Source organism: Uranotaenia lowii, chromosome 2 (genome assembly GCF_029784155.1).
Source record: "Uranotaenia lowii strain MFRU-FL chromosome 2, ASM2978415v1, whole genome shotgun sequence".
Lineage (NCBI taxonomy): Eukaryota > Metazoa > Arthropoda > Insecta > Diptera > Culicidae > Uranotaenia > Uranotaenia lowii.
Genome location: NC_073692.1, coordinates 312,684,935 through 312,709,350, shown reverse-complemented (window position 1 = coordinate 312,709,350; position 24,416 = coordinate 312,684,935). Strand labels below are relative to the sequence as shown.

The 24,416-nt window shown below is 33.7% G+C and overlaps 1 protein-coding gene across 1 annotated transcript in view; it reads right to left on the bottom strand.

The window, feature by feature from the left end:
* Nucleotides 1-699: 699 nt before the first annotated feature.
* Nucleotides 700-24,416, bottom strand: part of LOC129747772 (uncharacterized) — a 70,613-nt gene continuing 46,896 nt past the window's right edge. The window contains exons 3-4 of the mRNA XM_055742120.1: nucleotides 14,031-14,732; nucleotides 700-1,245 (exon numbers count right to left, since the gene is read on the bottom strand). Coding sequence (XP_055598095.1) covers nucleotides 1,190-1,245; nucleotides 14,031-14,732 — 758 coding nt within the window. The 3' untranslated portion in view covers nucleotides 700-1,189. The remainder of the gene's footprint in view (nucleotides 1,246-14,030; nucleotides 14,733-24,416) is intronic.

The window sequence follows — 24,416 nt, the reverse complement described above, 5'->3', positions numbered from 1 at the left end:
CAGAAAACTTTTCTGTTGATCGTGGATAGTTATTCCAAATGGATAGAGGTTGATTGGATGAAAAATGGAACTGACGCAGATAAAGTAATTGAAAAGTTTGTAAATGTTTTCACACGTTTTGGGTTACCACAGGTTGTCGTTACTGATGGCGGACCTCCTTTCAATTCTATGAAATTCAATTCATTTTTAGAGAGAAATGGTATAAAGGTTATGAAAAGCCCACCATACAATCCATCAAGTAACGGTCAAGCAGAGAGGTTGGTAAGAGTGGTGAAGGAGGTCTTGAACAAGGCGGGTAAAGCTAGGTGTGTTCTTATACCAATGCACGGAATCGTCCATCTTGTGACCCTTGTGACAGGCAATCGTAATCGTAGGCATGGTAGGCGAACAATTCGCTGTCAAAAAGCGCACCGTCTCCACCCCCCACCAATGAGAAACTTTTAGTACCCCTTGCCTACTTTTCCTCAGTATGCACCCACCCTACTGGAGGCACTCTGGTCTTGAAGAAATTTTTGTTTGATACCAACATAAGAAATTTAAAAACTGAGGACCAATTAAATTTGTTTTTATCGTACTATAGAAATAGTTGTTTGACGAAAGATGGACAGTTTCCATCTGAAAAATTGTTTACATTTACACCTAGAACTCTTTTAGACTTAGTTAATCCCAAGAAAAGTAAAAAATCTACACCGAAAATAATTTTCACTTGAAAGGTAAGTGACATCTGGAGTGAATTTGCGCCATACGTAAATTCATGTGAATTTTAAGTGACCGTCAAGTGAAATCACTTAAGTGAGCGATCAAGTGAATTTCAAGTGAATGGCAAAGTCAATTTAAAATGTTTGCTCAGGTCATTAATATCTTTCGTTGTAGAGGTTTTTAGGTGAAATTTCGGAATATCAAACATTAATCAACTTTGTTTCTACAAAACAATTATTTATTTAAAAAAAAAAACAACGTAAAAAACGTCACTTTTTCTCCTTATTTGGGTTCAAAAAGATTTTTCGGCTTCGAAAAATCATTGACTTCCTCACTTTGACGAGACATTCGGGTTGATATTTTCTGAAATAGTAATAAAAAAAATTAAATTTAACTAGTATTTATTGTTTTGCATGATACCTACTTTAATTGCACTTGAATATTTCCAAAATAAATCATCATCGGAAAACGTATCCGAAACCTGATTGCTTCAAAAAGGTCTCTGCGACGTGTTAACCGGTTCACACGATGTTTCTGTCGGTCGACCTATGGAAAATATCATTGTTTAATAACATATAAATTACTTTAATTCTGCACCCCTCAACTCAAACAAACCTCTGTTGTTTCTTTTCCAAACAACAATGAAATAAGCCAAGTTGGGCCATCTTTGGCCCTAGGCAAAGTCGTGTAAACGCAGACAAATAAAAAAAAAAAAAAAAAAAACAATGAAATAATCAATACTGACATTGTTGACATTCGCTATGCAAAAAATCACTTGAATTTTAAGTGATGGGCAAGTGAATATTGGCTTAAGTGACCGGTCAAGTGGATTTCAAGTGAGCATCGAAGACATTCAATGCCGGTCACTTAAAACTCAAGTGATGAGCTAGTGTATATTGATTCGGTCACTTAAAATTCAAGTGAGAGGCAAGTGAAATGTACATGAGCCACTTGAAATGAAGAAATTCACTGAGTTTTCACTTTTAAGTGAATCTTCTAGTGTTTTTTAAGTGTGATTTTGGGTTCAGTGTAAGATTACAGACAATAATCGTAAAGATGTTATTGGTTGTGATGGATTAAAAAGTAAAGATGTTCATAGAGATCCTATATTGAAACTTAAAACAGGGGATTTGTTATGGTACAAAAATCATAACCCAAAAGATTGTTCGCGATGGATAAAGGCAACCTTCATCAAGCAAGTTTCTCCTAATGTTTTCCAGGTGGCAATTGGAAGCGTTATAGCCAGGGCTCATCGCGAGCAATTGAAGGTCCAGGGTCGTACTGAACGCGGAGTTAACATTGTGGTCCCCTGTAAATCGGTCTTAAAGAGGAAGAGGGAAATATCATCGAGCGATGAAGAGTTTTGCGGTTTCGATGACCTGGAGTGTGGAGCAGCTCAAAGGAGCACAAATCAGCCATTGGCATCGTTGTGTCCAAGACGATCAGAACGATTAATGATTAAGAAAAAAAAGATGTGTTTCTAAGTGAAACAGTTCCGAAATTTTATAAGTTAAATTTATTCAAATAAGTTGAAGTCGAATTTTATAAAAGAAATGTTTTGGATTAACAATCGAAGGTATAAAAATCATTAGAGTATTAATAAGAGAATATAAGAGTTTCAATGGAAACTATTCGAAAATTACTAAGAAAAAAAATGTATATATTTTCATACTTACAATGAATTCGAACAGAAAAATTAAGTTAAATTTGTTAGTCATGTAATAGAAACCTAAAGGGGAAAGAACTGTAGTATATTGAATGGTAACTCTAAATTTTATGCTAAAACGCTCTCAGTTGTACTGAGCTTTCGAGATGATTAATAAACGGAAGGCTCAGCTGCTGATCGAGAGATCAGTTGAATCTGAGGTCTAGAGCTGACAACTTGTCATTATTTTATTTCGTTGGAAGAAACCCTAAAAGAACTATATGGGATTGGCTCATTTGTACTTTTATTAATAGATAGTTTACTTACAATAATGTTTTTGCACAAGAAGATAACTAACAACAAACTGTTATTTTGTTGAATATTTTAATGGGATTTTAAAAACTGAACTATTATAGAACCCTTGATAAAGGTGAAATTAATCATCGAAACGTCGGAAGTAAAAACTACAATCGTTTTCTAATCGACTTAAATGACCGATAATAACCAAACTAAAAAAAATCGCAAGCGAAAGCAAAAAAACGGTTATGAATATCTACGGAAACTTGCTTTTTCGCCATCTTTTCAGTCTCAATCTCACCCCAAAAATGATTAACAAATAATAAAACCCAAGAAGGTTTTGCAGGGAATTGAATCATTTTTTGCTTATAAAAAGACGGAATAATTTTATAAGCAAATAAACTACGATCTAAATATAAAGGTTATTAGGAGTGTGTACTAGACATCCCCGAATTTGTATGGCAAATTTCAGACTTGTAAAATGTTATGCGCTGCAGGCTAAAATTTATCCTAGACTTAGTACAAGATCTCATGCAAAACTTGGGTCACATCGGACCCTTTCCCTTGTCGCTCAACAAGCCTGATGTTTGTATGGGTTTTTGAGACATTTTTTTCGGGAGGAATATGACAATCCATTTTTCTATCAATAACTTTGGTCCCTTTCGGACGGTTTCTTTTAAACGCAATTTATCTAAAAGCCTTAATTATGACCAATATTTCATCCGAAGACTGCATTTCGATTTAAAAAAAAAACGAACACACACATATAGGATCTCAGTGAAACTTCAAGTTTCTTTGAAGAGATCTAAATTCTACTTAAGACTAAGCGTACATCTTTCAAGGATATAATGGCTAGCATTTTACTAATGTTTTCAGATTTTTATCGCCGTCATAACTAACCGATCAGAAGGGAAAAAATAAATAATATCAAGATGAGATATTTTGATACTAATTTTTTCCTATCTAAATGAGTTATTATTCAGTACTCGTAGGATGTTAAAATATCTCAAATTATATCAAAAAATCTATGCGATCATAGCTAAATTATATCAATTTTAGATACGCTCCTTTCTTGATTATATCTCATTCAGATAGCATAGTTTGATATTGGACAGAACAAAATCTATCAAAATTATAACTTATCAAGATATGAGTGCTTTGAGAAAAATTTCTAGTGGAATGTCAATAAACCACTTTAAATGCTAGGACCATGCTCAATTTTTGGTTTCCCAAAAATTGGATTCTGTTTTATGAATCTGTTAAACGAAACTCATTAATGCACGGTTTGGGCCGTTGACTTCGATGTCCGTGTTTCATAAAAAGTTGCACGTATATCAAAATATGATATAATCATTTTATTTTAGGACAATCCGAAAAAAATCTTAATCATTGAAAATGAGCTCAATCCCATTCAAGTCTGTCAATCAGAATAAGACATAATTCAGTTTGGAGAAACTTAAATTCGAAAATTTAGAGTACTTAATTATAACTGAATCAGATGTAAATATCTTGGTGAGATACGTTTGAGTTATTATTTCGATATGCTCTCCTGATCGAGTATACTATAATATTTTAATGGCATTTCGGCGAGATGAACTCTAGTAGAATGAAATCGAAAGATATAGGAAATTATAGGTGGATAGTTAAAGCTAGGGCGCTTTGGAGAAGAAACATTGAAAAGTGGTTCTGAAAATGTAAGTCTAGGGCATGTGGGAGAAAGCTCAAACTAATCGGTTGAATCTTTTCTCGGCAACGGTTAATTCTGTATGGGAGGCGAAGCAATCGCAGCTCGCATACAGAATCAACCCGATGCATGGATTAGATGTGTACCATACCAACACACCTAAAATTCAACCGACCAGCGACTTACTGAACAATCTTGAAGGCGCATACAGATCTAGCGATGTATGCTGTTTTTTGGGTCTCGCTAGGTAGTTTTTGCTACTCTTTTGTTTCACATATTGAACTGCCCGACGCACCTTACTTTTTGCAAAGTACCGCGAAGAACAGTGTTGTAAACCCATTTCCCCCCCTTTATGCCAATGAAATCTATGTTTTCTGATTTTTATCGCCGTCATAACTATGTGTGCGCCGGGTAGTTCAATATGTGAAACAAAAGAGTAGCAAAAACTACTTAGCGAGACCCGAAAAATTTTATAATTTTATATTAAAAAATAGGGACATTTTCCAACAGTAAGTCAGTTAGGACAATGGGCTATAAACCCTATCAAATGGTTATGTTTTAAGGAAAAAATTCGAGCGGAATAGTGCGAGGGCCAGGGTTTTGTATAATGGCAAAATTTATTTTTTTTGTACTTAAAATTTTATAAGATGTTTAAAAATATAGCCCTTAATTTATGCAGCATCATTGTCCATCTTTCGATTCTAATTGATGTTTGGTCTTAACACAATTTTAAGGACTGCGATGTGTAGGATACAGATGAACAATAATAGAAATGAAAAGTATGAAATAATTATTAAACATTTTGATCGACATAAACATGGAAATGAATGGTTCTAATTGAGTGTGTAAAAGGCCTTTTTAGAAACGGTTAGAATATAGAAAGAAAGGAGGAAATAAAAATGTTCATGAAGCATCAGTTGATTAACGAATTTTGGCAGTAACGGACGTTTTCCAAGTGTTTGTCCGGAAGACGCCTCAGAAGGATCCGACAATGGCACAGTCATGGCTCCCCGGATTAAGTGAGTATCTTCCGCGTTTAAAGTGCGATGTGTTAATAAAAAGTGAAGTAAGAAAAGGTGAATCAGGTGAATTTGAATGAAACCTTAGAAGCTTATTTCCGATTAAAAATAGCAAGCCAAATTATTTGAAAAAAAAACTAGATCCAAGATGGTAATTTTGAAAATAGGACTTCGATGAGAAGGCGGAGATCCTAGTAAATGATGCATTGATAAGGAAAAAAATAAAAAGATATTTCATATGTAAAGGAACTTCGATGGGAAGGCGAAGATTCTGATGCATTGATAAGGAAAAAATAAATAGATACTTCATATGTAAAGGAACTTCGATGGGAAGGCGAAGATTCTGAAAAAATAAAACAAAATGAAAATTAAAATTAAAATCAAAGATTATAGAATAACACACCTAATGGACTTCGATGGGAAGGCGAAGTTCTTTGAATACAATATTTGACTTCGATGAGAAGGCGAAGTTGAATTATTGATTAGATGTGGAATTTCGATGAGAAGGCGGAATTCTAAATTACAAAAATATGAGAATTGAAAAAAAAAACGGAAGGCTTCTAAGATTTCTTTCAAGAGTTTTAAATTAAAAATTCGAGGATTTAGATAGAAAAAAACCGATGAAAAGAGGAAGTTGAATTATTGATTAACTGTGGAATTTCGATGGGAAGGCGGAATTCTAAATTATAAAAATAAGATAATTGAATAAAAAAAGAAAAAAAAACGGAAGGCTTCAAAGATTTCTTTCAAGAGTTTTAAATTCAAGGATTTAGATAGAAAAAAAAGTTTGAGATAAAAAACATTTAAAAAAAGGATGTGCCATAAAACTGATTTATAATGCAAAAAAAAATACAAACTTTGATTCAATATATCCTTAAGTTGTTGAAAAAAAAATTGACAACGAAATTATAAATTTAAAACTAGGAACAATTGAACAAAAAAAAAACAAATTCCAAAAAGTGGAGATAATAGAAAATATGAAAACGAAATCAATAAGTTCACATAGTGAAAGAAAATTCAAAATAAATTAGAAATTCTTAAAGACAATTAAAAAAAAAAAGAGAAAAAAATTAAATCTTGATACTATGTGATGAGAAAACTTTAAATTATATAAACGTAACCAAAAAAAAACAGTAAAAAAAATAAACTTCAATGAAAATGAAAAGTTAGAATTATTATGAAAAAAAAAAATCAGCGACAAGATAGAACAAAACATACCAAAATTTGAGAAATATATTTTCAAATAGAATCTAAAATAATCAAAAAAACACATGGTGAAAAAAAACTAAAATGAATTATAAAATTATCAAGGACAGTTAAATAGAAAATTGTCAAAAAAGATAATATAAATCAAGCATTGATCAAGGCAGTAGCAAGAAAAAAAACAGTGGAACGGTACGGTGAGAAAAAATAACAGTGTTCCAAATATTGGATTACAAAGCATCAAAAATGGTTTAAATTGAAACGTCACTGAAAAATTAGTTGAAAATTTATAATCCAAAATAAAAAAAAGATAGAAATTAAAATAAGCGGTGCAATGCAAAAAAAAAAAGTTGAACAACAGGAAAAAATATTATGCTACAGAATCGAATAATCATAAAAAAAACATGATGAGAGAGAATTATTGAAAATTGTTCAAGAGAAAAACGAGATTGTGGAATTACCAATAGAACAAAAAAAATCATCAAAGGAGAAATTTAAAATAAATTATGATTTCTTCAAAACGGTAAGATAGAAACACATAACTGAAATTGATGACAAAGGAAAAAGAATGGTTGAAATTGAAACTTTACTCAAAACAAAAATTAATCCAAAATGCAAAAAAAAAACAGCTATGAAAATGTTATGAGACAGAATCGAATAATAATCAGAAAATTGTGAGGATATATTCAAAATAAATTAAAAAATGTAAAAGATGATAAAATAGAAAAAAACCGGAATCGTAAAATTAAGTGATGAGAAACAAAAAAATACAGAAAAAACTTTTAAATAAATTTTAAATTGTTCAAGACCGTATGGTAAAAAAAATATGTTTATGAGGAGAAACAAAAAAAAAGTTAAAAACTGCTAAACATTTGATAACCAAAAAAAAATTGTTGAATCTATAATCAAACAAAAAAAAAAGCGATAATAAATAATCCAAATCTGAAAAAATGCAATAAAATTTTTAAATATTTACCAAAAAAAAATGGCATTGAGAAAAATATTTAAAGATAGAATCTAAAGGTGAGAGAAAATTTTAAATGAATTATAAATTGTTCAAGATGGTAAAGTAGAAAAAACGGAATAAAAAGAGAAAAAATATTAATAAAAATTTGAACTCTTCTAAATGATAATTAGAAAAACAAACCGAAATAGTGAAATTGTATGATGAGAAAAAAAACAGTCCCAAATATTCGATGACAAAGATAAAAAAAAACATTGGTTTAATCGGTTAAAAGAATTTCGATTCATAAATGAAAATATAAAATTAAGAATGAGCCACAATATATTGAGTCAGAGTACAGGTCAATTAATAAATTACAAGGAAGGACTCACAATCAATGAGTCAGAGTACAGGTCACTTTTAAGCATATAATTCAGATATATCGATTAAACTAAGTTTGAAATCAATTTTATAAAAGAAAATATTGCTTCTATAACTACGTTTGGGATAAATTTAAAAAAAATATATATTCATGGACTTGAATGTAATGAAAATAGAGCCACATAGTTAGGCATAACTGAATTGAATTCAAATCATCGGTAAAGAATTGAAAGAATCAAATTTTCTGTTCCATAGTTCTTATTGGGATTTGGGATGGAAAAAAAATCACACTACAAACTCAAGACAAATAGTTTTGAAGTTGATAGAACCCAAAATTCATTAAAAAACTGAAAATTACCGTTTCATGTTGAGCCTTGCTCAAATTATAATTCTGATTGGAGATTTAAATAAATATTCTCAACTTTTGATTTCAATAGAGATTTTCAAAGGTTCTAGATAAACACAATTTTCTATAAAGAACTTCAAAAATAAGAAAGGTTAGCGAAAATTCGTGTGCAACATAAATATAAAAATTGGATACCATCGAAAGAAATAGCATGTTTTTCTTGACTTTTATTTAAATAAGAAGCAGTCTTAATATCATCAAAGCGTAAACTTTTAAAGAGTAGGGGCGAAGGAGATTGTAGGATACAGATGAACAATAATAGAAATGAAAAGTATGAAATAATTATTAAACATTTTGATCGACATAAACATGGAAATGAATGGTTCTAATTGAGTGTGTAAAAGGCCTTTTTAGAAACGGTTAGAATATAGAAAGAAAGGAGGAAATAAAAATGTTCATGAAGCATCAGTTGATTAACGAATTTTGGCAGTAACGGACGTTTTCCAAGTGTTTGTCCGGAAGACGCCTCAGAAGGATCCGACACGATGTTGTCTTTTTTTGGACCGCGAAGAAATCTAAACCAAGTAACACCGAAATTCAGCATTGTATATAGTTCAGAATTCATTGGACCAAAAGTTACAAATTCAGTATCTTTGGGCCACCGGAAGCGTTGTGTTCAATTTTGTGGATTTTCATGATTAATTTTATGTCATTTGAGTTTGTTCCGAACTGCCTTAGCAATTGATAAACTTGCATTTGTCAATACAATGATCAAGGAAACTCGTTAAAACCGTAAAAATAGAGACTGATCAATGTTACCCCAGAGCATTAAATTCTAAACAAATACGAAATCTTTTTTTTTCAGGGATTTTCATCCAGTTGGATGATTCATCCCGTAGAATACGAAATCGATTTTTAAATCAAATTTAAAGTAGTCTAATAAATTTCTGCAACCATGTATTCCATGTTTCTAGTATTGGTTTTATTAGACTGAGTCGATTTGGGGTCATTTTTTTATTTCTTAAACCCTGGGGTCTGAAAAGCTTAGTTTTGGCCCAAAACGCATACCTCATTTTTTGCAGAATTTTTAAGTAACGTTTACATGAGTAAATTTCAACTTTTAGGTTTGTATGGGAAAATTGAATATTTTCTTTTTAAAAAATCAACATCATTTTTGTTTCTTCTGTAGAACCGAGCCAGCTGATTTTATTGTGCCAATTTATAAATTCTTGAAAAGAATTTTTTCGCAGAACAACTTTGTAGAAGACCATTACTTCGTATTTTGTTAGGCAAAAAAGTTATTAGCTGTTTAACAGGGGTTTGTCTTTTCGCATTGATAAACAATAAGTTCAATTGACATCACTGCTGGAGCCTCGCGAGGTATTGCATGACTACTTTTCATGCAATACCTCGCGAGGCTCCAGCAGTTATGTCAATTGAATGTATTGTTTATCAATGCGAAAAGACATACCTCTGTTAAACAGCTAATAACTTTTTTGCCTAATAAGATATGAAGTTACGGTCTTTGACAAAGTTTTTCAGTGGAATATTTCCTTTCAAGAATTTATAAATTGGCACAAAAACATCAGCTGACTCGGTTCCACAGAAAAAAACAAAAATTATATTGATTTTTCAGAAGAAAATATTTAATTTTTCCGTATAAACCTAAAAGTTTAAATTTGCTCATGAAAACGTTACTTAAAAATTCTGCAAAAAATCATGGATGAGTTTTGTACCAAAACGAAGCTTTCTACACCCAAGGGTTTGAGAAATTCAAAAATTACCTTAAATCGACTCAGTGTAATGAAACATGCCATATTCCCCTTAACAGAAAAAATAATCGAAAATATTGAAAAAAGTGATCAATCTTACCCCGTTTTACAGTAATTTATTTTGTCCGTGCGAAAACTGACATTGACTACAACTACACGGAAAAAAAATGCATGGGTTTTTCAAATACAGGATCATGATAATTTTACTATGTCCACGATATAGTATTTTCTACCACGATTAAGTATTTTCTACCAGAAATCTGGGCTAAAGTACTACGATAAAGTATTTTTACTATGCGAATTTTGACAGCTCATAGTAATTTCCTCGTGTCTAAATTACCATGCGCATGATATATAGATATTGCACGATTCGTCTTCTTGCCATTACTATGTGCATGATAATTTTGACATACCTGCTTTCGAATTGTCGGAAATACTATACTCATGGTAATTTCTTCATTGTTCCTCTTAAACTCGACATTTTTGCATATTTTCACTTTATAAAAAAAGTAATTTTACGCTCAGATCTAGTAATTTTACTATGCGTTTGATTTTGTTAAATATCAGTCAGTCGGTTGAAATTTCGGTACGAAGAAAAAAAATTTCCCCACGACTACTCCGTTGCCGTTTGAAATCGTCCGGCGCGAATTAATTGTGTTTTAATCGATTTGTGATGAAAGTTCGCAAACACTGATTTGGCCAATCAGCTGTGCAGGATAATGACAACGCCCTGAGGATGGACACCGGAGGATGGAAATCCACAATAAACTGTTGCTGCCGGAGCCGGACAGCTGATCAGATATCGTCGAAAATTCATCTTTCAGGTTAGTTAGATTGTGTTCTATTTTCTTTCACGCGCTGCTAATTGAATAAGCAAATTAAAAAATACAATCCAATGTGTTCAAGAAGGATTTATCCTCTGATTTACTGTTTTTCTTTTCAATTTGTTTTAGTGTCGGCGAATGCGGTTCTCGAGTTCCCCAAACGGGGGACCCCCCGGACACAATTGGCCGAAGGACATGAGATAGGGGCAAAGGATTCAGAACGGAACGCAGTATCAGCACATCTGCCGTCCCGGGAAATGCAGTTTTTCAGGTGAGTGGAATTGAGTGTTTTTTTTTAAATTAGTTTAAATACTGTTAATTAAATAGATCAGTGATCAGTTTTTCTATAATTTCTTAATATTATTGTTTTTTTTTTTCATTTTCATTTCAGATGATAAGTGAACCTGAATCAGTGAAGCTGTTCTCTCCGCTGCAGCCCGAGTTCCTCGACCATGGTGTGGATTCAATGAATAAAAATGCACTTTAATAAAACGAATTTTAGTTTTCTGTTTGAGCTGAAAGATTATTATACCATGCTAGTTTTGTAATATATATCATGATACAATACTTATTTTGATAATAATGCGTATTACTTTAATAATGGAAAATTGCACTTTTACCATGCACGAAGTAAACGAATTTATTCTGTCATTAGCAGTTTTACCACAAAATGTAGTCGAAATTACTATGCGCAGCAAAAACCAGCACATAGTAAAATTACTATGCGCGGAGTAATTTTAAGAACAAAACATTATTGACTCAAAAATATGGTTGCGTGTTGTTCATTTGAACCACGGATTTAGTAATTTTACTATGCAGTGTGAAGAACTTATGCAAATTTTTGTCAATTTTTTCACCATTTGATATTATATAAAAAATATTTCAATTCATCAGAATATTTTGAGTTGATATTTTTTATGTGACAAAAGAGACAGGGATTTGAAAATGTTGATAGCAAGTGCGTATTTTGTTTTGTCAAGTACTGAAGGTGTGAATAGTATGAAACTCTCTCATAACTGACCGTTAGAGTTGCCAAGAATTTCTAACGGTCTTTTTTTGTCAACTTCTTCCGTGCTGGCATATTGGCAGAATCGGAACGCAATTTAAATATCTTTAAACAGAAAGTTTTGAGAAAAAAAATCTGTTTCATAGCTTGTGTACTCCCAAATTATTTTACAGAAAAATATGAATGTTTAAATGCAATACCATCTTTCGTTTTTCTTGAATTTTTATCATTACATTTTTCTGTAGTTTTAACGTGTTTAAAAAAAATTACAAAAAATAATTTTACATTGATTTCACATAAATTTTATTGATGCAACAATTGCCATGAATGATATTTCCGTTTCCTTATTTCATAACCGAACATTTTCCAATGAAACTAATTATAGTTACGACAATAGAAATTGAGTGGCCAAAAACGGAAAAGTGAATGGATGCAATGTTACTTTTTTTTGTATAAATAAAGGTTAAGCAAGTGTTCAATTCAAATCAATAGGGGAGATAAGGGCATAACGAGCACCCAGGGCATAATAAGCACTACTCTTTTCTACAAAAGTACTTATTTTCTTAAATAAATTTTCATGAGGATTTGTATCGTACTTCCTACAGCATTAATTTTTCACAAAAACAGGAATCTCCTTATCATCTTTACAGAGACATTTAAAAAATCAGCTAGGTTCTCAAGTAACGAAAATATTACAATTGAGCATCACGAAATATGCTCTTATGATCTTAAAATAACCTTGATCGATCAGTGCGTATCACTGCAACATGATGTACACATTGTTTCTTAATTTTTATCATCATAAAATTTTTGATTTTTCACTTTTATCAATTTTAAAACACGTTTTTACTTAAATTTGTTGACTCGAGGCATATAGAGCACCACTGATCGAGGCACGATAAGCATTTTCTGCCGTAGAATCTAGCAGTGAATTAAAATTGATTTATAGAGCCACAACTTGACTAGTTTACATCCGAGACAGTAGGCTGTGGGCCAAGAAAGCGGACGAGTTTATTTTTTGACAGAAAAATTTGCTGCAGTTTGTGATACATGTGAAATATTCGGAATTGGAAGCTTTTTGATGGCTAAAGTCCGAGAAATGGGACCGACTGACCTCTGGAATAGAGGCCCACCCGAAATAAGACCTACTAGTTAGCCTCGATTCCTGCGAAGAAGCAATGCAAGCAGTTTTCCCAACATCCCCTGATCCAGTCCAGTTGATTTGATGAGCCCGTTCTGTATTATTTTCAGTCCGTTTATTTATTTATATTCTATTTTAAATTTATAACCAAAACCCAATACAATCATATGAAGCGTTCGGCAGGAAACTCCACGCTTCATTCCTTCCTTGTTCCTGTATCTTTTGCGTTTATCATCACATGGTTGTAGTACCTAGTATCTGCAATGCATGATCTATGTATCTGATACCATGTTGAAAAGAAAAATGAGGAACGCAAGTTTATCATTTTCCAGGATGCATATAAGTTTTATACATGTTGGTGTCAGAAGAAGAAGAAGAAGAAGAAAAAGAAGAAGAAGAAAAAGAAGAAGAAGAAAAAGAAGAAGAAGAAGAAGAAGACAACTTGACTAGTGACCGCCAAACAAAGCACCAGAATTGTTTATATTTTACAAACAGACCTAGATTATTTTGTTATTGCTTTGTTTGATGAATCTACGACTCACCTGACTTCATTGAGTTGAATACGCTGCTAGATTCGCCGGCAGAAAACGCTCATCGTGCCCTGATTAATGGTGCCTATACTGCCTCAGGGGAGGTTCTCATTATGCCCTTACAGTGGCTGGTTTTCAGCTTTTGGCAAAATTTTTAAAATGCATTTTTTAACGTTTTCATCTAGTTTTTCAAGTTTCAGCCCGTCAGAAAATAGGCTTTTCAAGTGTCTGAACACGAAACAATAATGTAAACTCCAATTTATAGCTATTATAAATAAGCGTTTTCCTTAAGGTGGGCATTATGCCCTTTTCTCCCCTATCTACCTCTTTAAAATATTTTGGAGATCGAATTCGCAAATAGCGCGAAATAGAAGAGTGAAAAAGTAATTGTAAATAAGTACCTACTTTAAGCGTTGTGTCGCAAATTTCAAACGTGATTCGAATAATGCTAATTTGGTTGCAAAACTTGTCGCAATGTCAAGACGCATTTCCGAAAATTCAATTTAAAAAAAAATCATGCGAATCGAAGTGGTTACTTACCATTTTCAATGTGGTTACCTCCGAAGTGATGAATAACTACAGGCTGTTGTGGAATGATCGGCGGATTGGTCGTTGGCGGTTGTATCGGAACCGTGGAAGACGCTGGCCCCGGAGCCGTCGTGGCTGTCGATGGATCAACCATGCCAGGAGGAGCCGCAGCCATCATTTGACCATCCGATGTTTGCTGCTGCTGTTGACCGGATTTTGAGGGTGGCGAATTCGACGATGATTGTGAGGAGGCATCGTTGTGACTGTCTGACATCGATCGACACGTGCTGACCACGGCATAGATTGGCACATTTTCCGTTTGCGGATTCTGTCCATGGATGAATGAACCCTTGTCCGTTATGAGCTCCTCGACATCGTTGTTAGTGACCAGGTACCAATTTTTGGATTCGTTTCCGATCGGTAGATCGAACAACAGATCCAGCGAGGTTGAGGGATCCCGGAAGTTGCGTTTGTTACGATTTCCGGCCTGCCTTACGGTCGGATCGTAATAAGTCAGTTCGTTTTCCAGATCGTAGTACTGCGGATATTGGTTCAGCTCGCTCACATCGGATATCTCGTTGCCCGGATAGACCGTCACTATTTTGGCCTTTTCGGCGTGCACGTGCTCCAGAAAGGTGGAAACGGAACCGGGCAGGAATTTCTCGTTCGGCGCCAACCATACCAAGGGTGCCCATCTTCGAACTAGCACATCCACTGAAATGAGAACAAATATATGACGCAAAGTTTATTCAATTATCCAAAAATGTGCATCTTTCTTGTGAAGTAGTTTAAGATTTGGGTCATTAATAATAATAAGTGGAAAAATTCGAACAGAATGTCTAAACCATTTCTTACATTAACTATAAAAGCTCCATAAAGAATTCTATTACTACTAGAGTTGATGTAACAAGATTTGCTTTAAAGATAGCATTAATGCCAGAAAGTTTTCTGAACGGCTTCCTAGTGTGTTGAAATGTAATGATCATAAAACCTAAGCTACCAGCTTCATTGTTTACGAAGTCGAGCACTAGTGGCTGGAGACAATCTTAAATGCTACCGCAGAGCAAGACAAAAAAAAAGCAAACGATGCGGTAGGAATGTTCATCGGTGCAGAAAAACGTCGCATTATGTAACCCTAACGAGCGCAGTTCTCATCTAATGTGTAGGTACGCGGTAGATTGGCGCATTTTCCAGCCTGATGGTTTTTCCTTTACTTACTTAAATTTGCCTCCAGCACAAGATAAGCACTTAGAAACCCCGCAGCTGCGCAGCTGTCCTATATTCTAAGCTCACTGAGATCCAGCAGCAGTGCAAAATAACCTAAAGTGCAACAAGCCGTGCAAAGTTTTTTCACCACATGTCATCATCATCGAGAGCGCAAGTGATACATGTTATGCCCAAGGCTTTGGGAAAATGAGACAGACATATAAATATGATATGAGTCGCTTTTTCAGCAATTTAGCTTCCTTAGTTGCGAAATTTTAATCTGTTGAACAATAGGCGATGGAAGCGGTGCTGAATTTGGGTGATGGTTTTCCACTAGTGCAAGTGGGATGCAGCTAAAATTTCACCCAACTTTTGACAGATCTTACGGGGTTTTCTTAAGGAGAGAAAGAATAACTTTTCGATTCCATCGCCCATTGAAGAAGTTTTTTCGTTGATCTATTTTTCTTCGCAGACTTTTATCTATATCAATAAATATAAAAACGGATTTCTGTCTGTCTGTTTCATATAGACTAGAAAACTACAGGATCGATTTACTTGGAACTTGGATGGTGGGTGCTGTTAAGGCCTGGAAAGGTTTTTACTATGGTTTGAGACCTCTCCCTCTCACTGGAAGGGGAAGGGGGTCTCTCAAATAAAGGACAAATGATGGCATAGTTCGAAAACTGATCATACAAATCAAACCAAATTTGGCATGGGAGGGTATTTGAAGTCAAGAAATGTTTCCATGAATATTTACAAATTTTACATAGCTCGAGAGCTTATTAAGCTAATGGAACCAATGGTATTGGTATAAGACCCCTCTCTTTTTTCAGTGAGGATATATGGAGGGAGGAGGAAGGCCTCCGTACCTTTTTTGCACAATTTGAGAACTATTCGAGCAAATGGAACCAAGTTTGTCTTGGAAGGGTATTTGGGTACGAGAAATGGTTCTACGAATATTTGAATAATCCTCCTTCCAGTGAGAAGATAGAAAGTGCGGAGGGGCTCTTAAAAAATGTTCAGCTTAGTTGGAAAAATACTCATTCAAATGGAACCAAACTCAGCGTGGGAAGGTATTTGAATACCAGAAATGTTTCTATGATATTTCTATAACCCTCCGTTCTTCCAGAGGGAGTCCCATACCATTTTTCACATCACTCGAGAATTTATCCAGCAAATGGAACCAAATTTGGCTTGGGACTGGGGGAGGAAGACTGAATAGAAAAAAAATCCTTCAAACGTCAAATTTCTCTCATCAACGTACCGACCAGTGCGAAGGTTCAAAATTTTACTTTCTTGTTTAGTGATTTTGATTAAAACTTGTTTGATGCTGAAAAGCACTTGTTTTGCATAAAACAATGATTTAATTAGGTTTTGTTTTGCTCTGGCAAATTCTTGCATCATCATCATCAGGATGTATTGAGTCGCTCAAATTTCGTTAAAGTTTTGAAGCTGATGAATAAAAATGGTTTGATTATTGGTTGTTCTAAAAAAAGCTAAATCTAAATTTAGCACTTAAACAACTGAGTTACATGACTCGCTAAACGAAACTAATCATCTAAAGTTAAAATTTTAACGATTACAAATCTTTTCAACAATTGCTGGCTTATTGCCGAACAGTAAAAAAACGATACAGAAAACGATACAGCAAATTTCAGTCTTCCTCCCCCAGGCTTGGGAGGGTAGTTGAGTACGAGGAACGAAATATGGAAAGAGGGAGGCTCCTTTACAATTTTTACAAAACTCGAGCAAATGAAAACAGATTCGACATGGGGGCATTCGGATACGAGAAATGGTTATATACTTATTTAAGATTCCTTTTACCTTCAAATGGGGATAAAATTAAGGAAGAGGGGAGCTCCCATACAGTTGTTTGCATAAACCAAGAACTTATCTAACAAATGGTGCCAAATATGATATGGGAACAATCATGCAATCGAACTAATGATACAGAATTTGCCATGGTAATGTATTTGAATGCACGGAATGTCTTATGATTATTTGAGACATAAATAGGTACAGGAAGCAGTGTCCAGCACAAAAACGCTAATCCGCTAATCACTTATTAATCCGCTAACTTTCGGTTAGCGAATTTATTTTCTCGCTAATTTTTTCATCAGATAGCCGATAAGAAAGTTCGGCTAATTTTTAGTTTCGCTAACTGAAAAACGCTATTTGAAGCGTTAATTTGGCCATAGACTTATAGATCATAAATTCGGCATCATTCAGATTTAAAATTTTGAATCCCATCTGCAAGTATTTAAATTTTCGTTAAAGATTGATTTCAGAAGCTATTCGAACTCGATTTTGACTGGAATCATAGAATAAGCGTCTTTTTGAATTGTTTTCACTTGAATTTATGTCTTAAGCATAAGCCATTTTTGAATATAAAAAAGATGCAAAAGTTGTGAAAAATTGAAATTTAAAAAAAAAAACAATAAATAAATCAATCTTTTGAGTATTAATGTCAAAAAAGATGAAAAACTACGGACAAAACAAATCATCTACCTAAAAAGAATCTTTGTATTAGCTGATGTAAAAGAAATTATTAAGTGATGAATATTTTGAAAAATTTGATTCAAAAGTTTTTCCTTTTATTTTTCACCAAATACGCTAAATAAAACTAAAAGTTGGCTGACGCAACTGATATGGACAGAAATATTACAAAATAAGTTCGAAAACTGCCCCTAGTGGTAACCTTTAACAACTTTTCTAGTCAATATTATAATTAAAACTGGCTGCAACATTTGTGTTTTGCTTATCTTTTTCAAAACTTTCTTCTGTCGATTAGCGATTAGCGCTTTATTACAGATCGATAATTTAGCGGTTTTAATTAGCGATCGCTAACTTTGACCGAGCTAGCGATCTAATTAGCGCCGCTAACTTTTCAGTTAGCGATGTCGAACACTGATAGGAAGGATTTAATTTAATAGCAAAACTCGAGAATTAATTACGAAACTAAATTTGGCATGAGAGGGTATTTGAGCACAGAAAATTTCTGCGATAGTTTAAGAGCCCTCCCTCCATTCAGTGGAACAATTAAAAATGGGAAGTGGGTTGCATATACATTATTTTTAAATATTTTGGTAACTAAGCGAGAAAATGGAACCAAATTTTCCTTTTCGTAAAAATAATATCTTGAATACTTGCGCTATAATATAAGCGAGGGGCCCCCCTATACTCAAGCAAAACAAGTTTGTCCTGTGCAAAATCAGCACAGATTTTTTAAACTTTCTGCATTTGAATACCATTTTTTCACAAAAAATCCGGACAAATCTAAGCAGCATCCAGCTGAATCAAAGAAATTGAAATATTCCTTTTAAATCAGTCACTGAATTAAGAGTTTTTTTTTTTATACGGGATTTTCATCCTCTGCCGTAGGTCGTCAGGCCGTAGGTCGTCAGGCCGTAGGTCGTCAGGCCGTAGGTCGTCAGGCCGTAGGTCGTCAGGCCGTAGGTCGTCAGGCCGTAGGTCGTCAGGCCGTAGGTCGTCAGGCCGTAGGTCGTCAGGCCGTAGGTCGTCAGGCCGTAGGTCGTCAGGCCGTAGGTCGTCAGGCCGTATGTCGTCAGGCCGTAGGTCGTCAGGCCGTAGGTCGTCAGGCCGTAGGTCGTCAGGCCGTAGGTCGTCAGGCCGTAGTAAGTAAGGCTTCTAGTAAGTGAAATAGCTACAACATTCAACATACAAATTAAAGTACATTATTAGTTTACATGGTTTTCAAAATGTTTCAAACGGTGTTTTGAGTTTTGAGCTACCACCATATTCGAAGTTCAAAATTTGCGATCCTCACTGTACTTTAGTAAACTTTACACACAAAACACTAAATCACACCAACACTTTTACACACACACACACACACACACACACACACACACACACACACACACACACACACACACACACACACACACACACACACACACACACACACACACACACACACACACACACACACACACACACACACACACACACACACACACACACACACACACACACACACACACACACACACACACACACACACACACACACACACACACACACACACACACATCCAAACACTCACCTACATATCTCATGTGTACGTGGTTGTTATTTGTTTTACGTTTTACCTACATATATCAACAACGACTCCACCTTGCAGCTACTTTGCTCGGCGCACATTTCGCTCTCGCCCGTTGAGCCCGAGAGCGCTCTCTCGGCACCCACGCGCAATCTCCACACGCACCCCGCGCAGTGCTGTGTGGAGCTTTTGCAGAGGCCGAACTCTCCCGCGAAACCCCACAAAACACAATCGTTGTCCGCGCAGCACCAAATAAAATCTGTGTATCTCGGCTCGATCGAAACCTTACCGATTTCGTTAGCCCCTATACCACCTCACACCGATGGGACTGACCTGTGCAGTTTGCTGCTGTCAATCGAAAAGCCCATTCGAAACCGCGGTGCCCGTGTTGACTTCGTGTGGACTGTGGTGCGGTGTTGTCTGAGAGAGAATCAAACAAACGCAGGGTAAATTGTTGCAAATTTTGACTTAAAATCTACAAAAAAAGTTACCCAAATATCCAAATCGATCCAAATTGCACTTTTGATTTCTTTTCTTTCTCGGACTGAAGAAGTTCACGAGCAGAGAGAGAGAAAGGGCAGAGTTGGTTCACGCCACACCTCGATTCGGAAGAGCGATCGAGAGAGAAGAGAGGTTATGTGCCTGTTGTATGAGAGGAGGCGTCTCAACCCGTGGAGCTCTCACTCAGTGTAGTGTAGGACGAATTTTCTCAAATTCATTAACTGATTAGGACAGGAAGTCGACTAAAGCTTTCCAAATTTCGAAACCGTTTGCAAATTGTTGGGCTATTTTTCTTTTTTAAATGTATATGGAACGAAAGTGATTGATTTTTTTTTAATTTAATATTTGACAAATATTGTCTAATTGAAAAATAATTTCATTCGTGCTCAGAATTATAAATCAGATTGAAAATTTATATCATTGAAACAAGGCAGCAAAATTCACACAATATTAGTTCTTATTGTTGAAAATAAGTAAAAAATTCATTTAATAAATTTGTGCACTTTTTTACCAAAACTATTGAACATTACAAAGATTTTGAAAAAATTCATTTAATGATCAACTTTCCCTCTGTCTTCGGGAAAGTTGATCACTGAATTAAAACTTTTATTACTAAAATCTTTGTAATGTTCGATAGTTTTGGTAAAAACGCACAATTTATTGAAATGAATTTTTAACCTTGTTTTGACTCCTTATATAAAAAGTGATAAAAGTATTAGTTTTTTCATTTTTATTTCTATTCAGCAAAAAATGGATTTTTGACGAAATTTGAAAAAAGCTTTGAACAAAATTTAATCTCCCCGAGAGAAATCTCATATTTCTTAAAGCATGAGCTAAAATGTTTTGAAGTCTTCAACAAAGATGTTGAAAAAGCGTTAAAATCTTCTATATCAAATACTCAAAGATTTTCTTGAACGATGACATCTGAATGAAGTGAGCCAAAAAAAAGTACAAATGTCCCGATTTACAGTTTGTACCTATTTATCTATGAAAAATATCGGTGTTTATCTCTTTCTACCTCTTTGCATTATATTTCATTTGAAAGATGATAGCTTTTTACTAGGTTAACATCAAATTGAAGCTTAAGAATGCAGAAATTTAGATCGATCGACTAATGTACGCTCAAATAACCTTTTTTTGTATCAGAATCTATCCTTTATTAAAATTGATTTATTAAAATTCGGTTTGTGATGCATGTAACTTCGGCAAGTTTGGATTTCTCAGAAAATTACATAAGAAGAGTATAGTTAAGAATTTCTAAGGATTGAAGATCCACATTTGCATTGGATGTAACTATTAGGCAAAACGATTAAGAATATCGATGTTGGATGTGTATTAGCTCTGATAAAGTGGTGAATATGTTTTTTCTCTTAATTTGGTATGATAAAAAATAATTCGAAAAACAAATAAATTGGGAAAAATTGCACGAAAGTTTGTATGTAACAAAATTGCATACTATATCATTGCACAAAACCTATAAATCAAGTAATTTCCTTTATCGAATAATTCAATAAAATCAAGAAAACAAAAGGTGAAATAAATCCCATCTTCTCTTCCACAATTTGTTGTTTGGTGTTGTAATCTATCGAATATTTGATACTTTTTTTAATTTACATAAAATACTTCAAACTTTATCTATTCCCCTTTCAGGTTTTTTGGGAATTTCGAAGAGGGGGAGAGGGTGGTGGACAAAAGAAGAAAATGATATTTGTTGCTGTCTACGTGTAATGTAAATCCCTTATCGTAGATCCCTTATCGTTATCCCTTAGTTGAATTGCTGGAAACCAGCTGGAATTGCTTGAATTGCTGGTTTCCAGCAATTCAAATTGCTTGGAAATCAGAATCCAGATTGCTGGAAACTATCTCTTTCTTTCAACACGACCGGTTGTATTTAGTATCAAATTTATATTTCAATTCAAAATTGTTTTTTGAATACTGGCTGTGTATTATATACGTGATAAAAAAAATAAATATAGCTGTTTTTCCAACAATTCAAATTGCTAGAAATTTTGCTGTAAAGGCAGAAGGACATAAACACAATTTTTTTCTGGTTTCCAGCAATAAAAAAAGAATTGCTGTGTACTATAAAATTATTCTCGACTAAAGCAAATATCTTGAATTCAGCATATCATTTTAAAATTTATCATTTTTACATTATTTTCATCATAAAACCTGTCTCATAGTTAAATGGCGATTTTCAAATCAAGAATGTTTTCAATCTTATCTTATGATTCTTATGATCTTATGATTCTGTGTTTTGACTTTTTATTTTTACTCTCAATTTACATTTTCCAATGTAACTTTTTTTCACTTTTAGTGAACTTTTTTGAAAAAAAATTCGTCATTAATATTAAACCTGTTAAAATTTTTATTCTTAATTTAAAATCGACTTTACATGAAAACGGCTTTTTGTGTTTCAAAGATATGAAATTGAATTAAATATTTCAAACTATGATTTTCAACTTTGTATATAATGTTCATTTGTAAAGCTTAGTTCTTTTAGAAATGGGACACTTTCTTTTGCTGATAGCTCATCTACTATTGATCGAACATTCAAAATTTTGACAGCAAAATGCTGCCTGTAAATGTAATATCAGACCTATTTTTTTCAAAATTTTAAACTTACGGGTTTCTGAAATATTTACGATGCAAAAGAAAAAGAAAAAAAAATTTGCACAGATTCCTTCAAAATCCATCATTTTCAAATTGATAACTGACAAAACCGTTGATTATTCAAAGAATTACTATGTATGAGTTTTGAAAAAGTATGCAAACACTGTCAAAAATGTCCACAAAGTTCAAATCAAGCATTGGAGTGAAGCACATGATCGGCAACTACGTCTACGACAACTAAGTCTCATATAAGAATTTTTAATTTTTAATAAACAAAAAACTAAGTGTAGATCGCTGAAATGTTCAAGAAAAAAAAATAACTCCGATAACCCGAAAGTATTGCCTAGTTATGAGTCATCCAAACTTAACCTCAAACAACAAGATTTCGCTAGTTTCAGAGCTCGTAAGCGCAGCTTACTAAGATGTACGCCGGTTCCGAAGCAATGAAATAGATGATTTCTGATGGACGACAAAATTTATTTTTTTGTTTGTTTCGATTATAGTCGTTTTACCATCTTTATGGCATTCGTGACTTGGCGTATCGTTATTGAAAAACTATCCGGTACATCTGTGTTCGATGTTTACTCTTGGGCTCGAACTCGCGGACATTGGCTCAGGAGACAACAGGCTTGCCAACTGAGCTATATCGCAAGCCCGTCCGACAAAATTTATGAAAACCCCTATTTCAAACAATTTTAGCTTTTGAATCCTTTAACATGTCTGCTCGTGACAAGGTCCCTAGCAGATCAAATTTTATATTTGCTGATTGTTTTGTATAAAATATAATTCTGCTCCTGTGGAGAAGTACAAATATTTTCAAAACGAAAACTATAGTTTTCACTGTTTTTAAAAAGCCAATAAGAATAATCTTGTAGATACCCTTCGCAACCGACGATCTAAACTAACCGATTATACTTTAGTTCAATCTCATGATGGATTCACTTCGTTATTGACAGATTTTTACAGCAGACATTCCATTGAAAACGCTTTTCAGTAGCTCGAAAATAATCAAGTTTTGTTAATTTCTAAACAGCTGTATCCACCAAATTGCCTTTAGTTTCTTTAAAAAGAGGAGTATTGGACTGATAAATAGCAGAAATTGCGGGAGGAGAATGCAGCCACCTGAAATACAGATTAGACGAAGCATAAGCTCAAAAAACTGATAAATATCATGACTGAAAAAAGTTTGCGCCGGCCGATGGGAGATACCAAGAATAAAGAAGAAATTTTTCTTACAAAAAACGATAAATAATTTTTTTCAAATTATTCATGTATTATCATAAGATTGCCTTCATTTCCTTCATAGAAAGTATTTCCATCAAACGAATGGTTTTTGAGATACACGCATTCGTAACTGTTCCATTTCTAAATGCACTGTGCTTTAATTTGTTTCTTGAAATTTGTTCTTGAAATTATGTTTTATATTTGAGACACTGAATTGGGGTTCTGAATAAAATTAGATTTCACTCTTGAACTCTTATATTTGTATCACCATGGAATTGAAATTTAATTATTTTGCTTTTTTTAAAATTCTAAATTCTTAGTTTAAAATCTTAATGTTACTCCCTAATTGTCATGAGGGAAAAATTTAATCTACTACCAATTAAACACATACCACGCGATCAATGATTAAATGAAAAACGTTTTCAAATATCTATTTATAGATTTTGTTCTTAATCAGAGATTTTTGGATAGGATAGAGATATTAAATAAATTGCGAATGAATTTTGCATTTAACATTTGTAACCAGAGTTTTCATCTTCGTTCATTAATTTAACTCTGCCGTCATTTTGGCACGCGATGTCTTACCAATAATTGTTTGGAGATATCAGACATAAATGTTTTTCAAGGCAATATTTACACTGAACTTATTACCAGTTCCTTTGTCAAAAAATTATAAGGGCTCCCCGAGAAAAAATCACTAGCCCTTTTTAAAATTGATCGATATTTGAACCGATTTCGGTAAACTATTCATTCGGATCATTGATCAATTAATTGTGGAAAATTAATAAAGT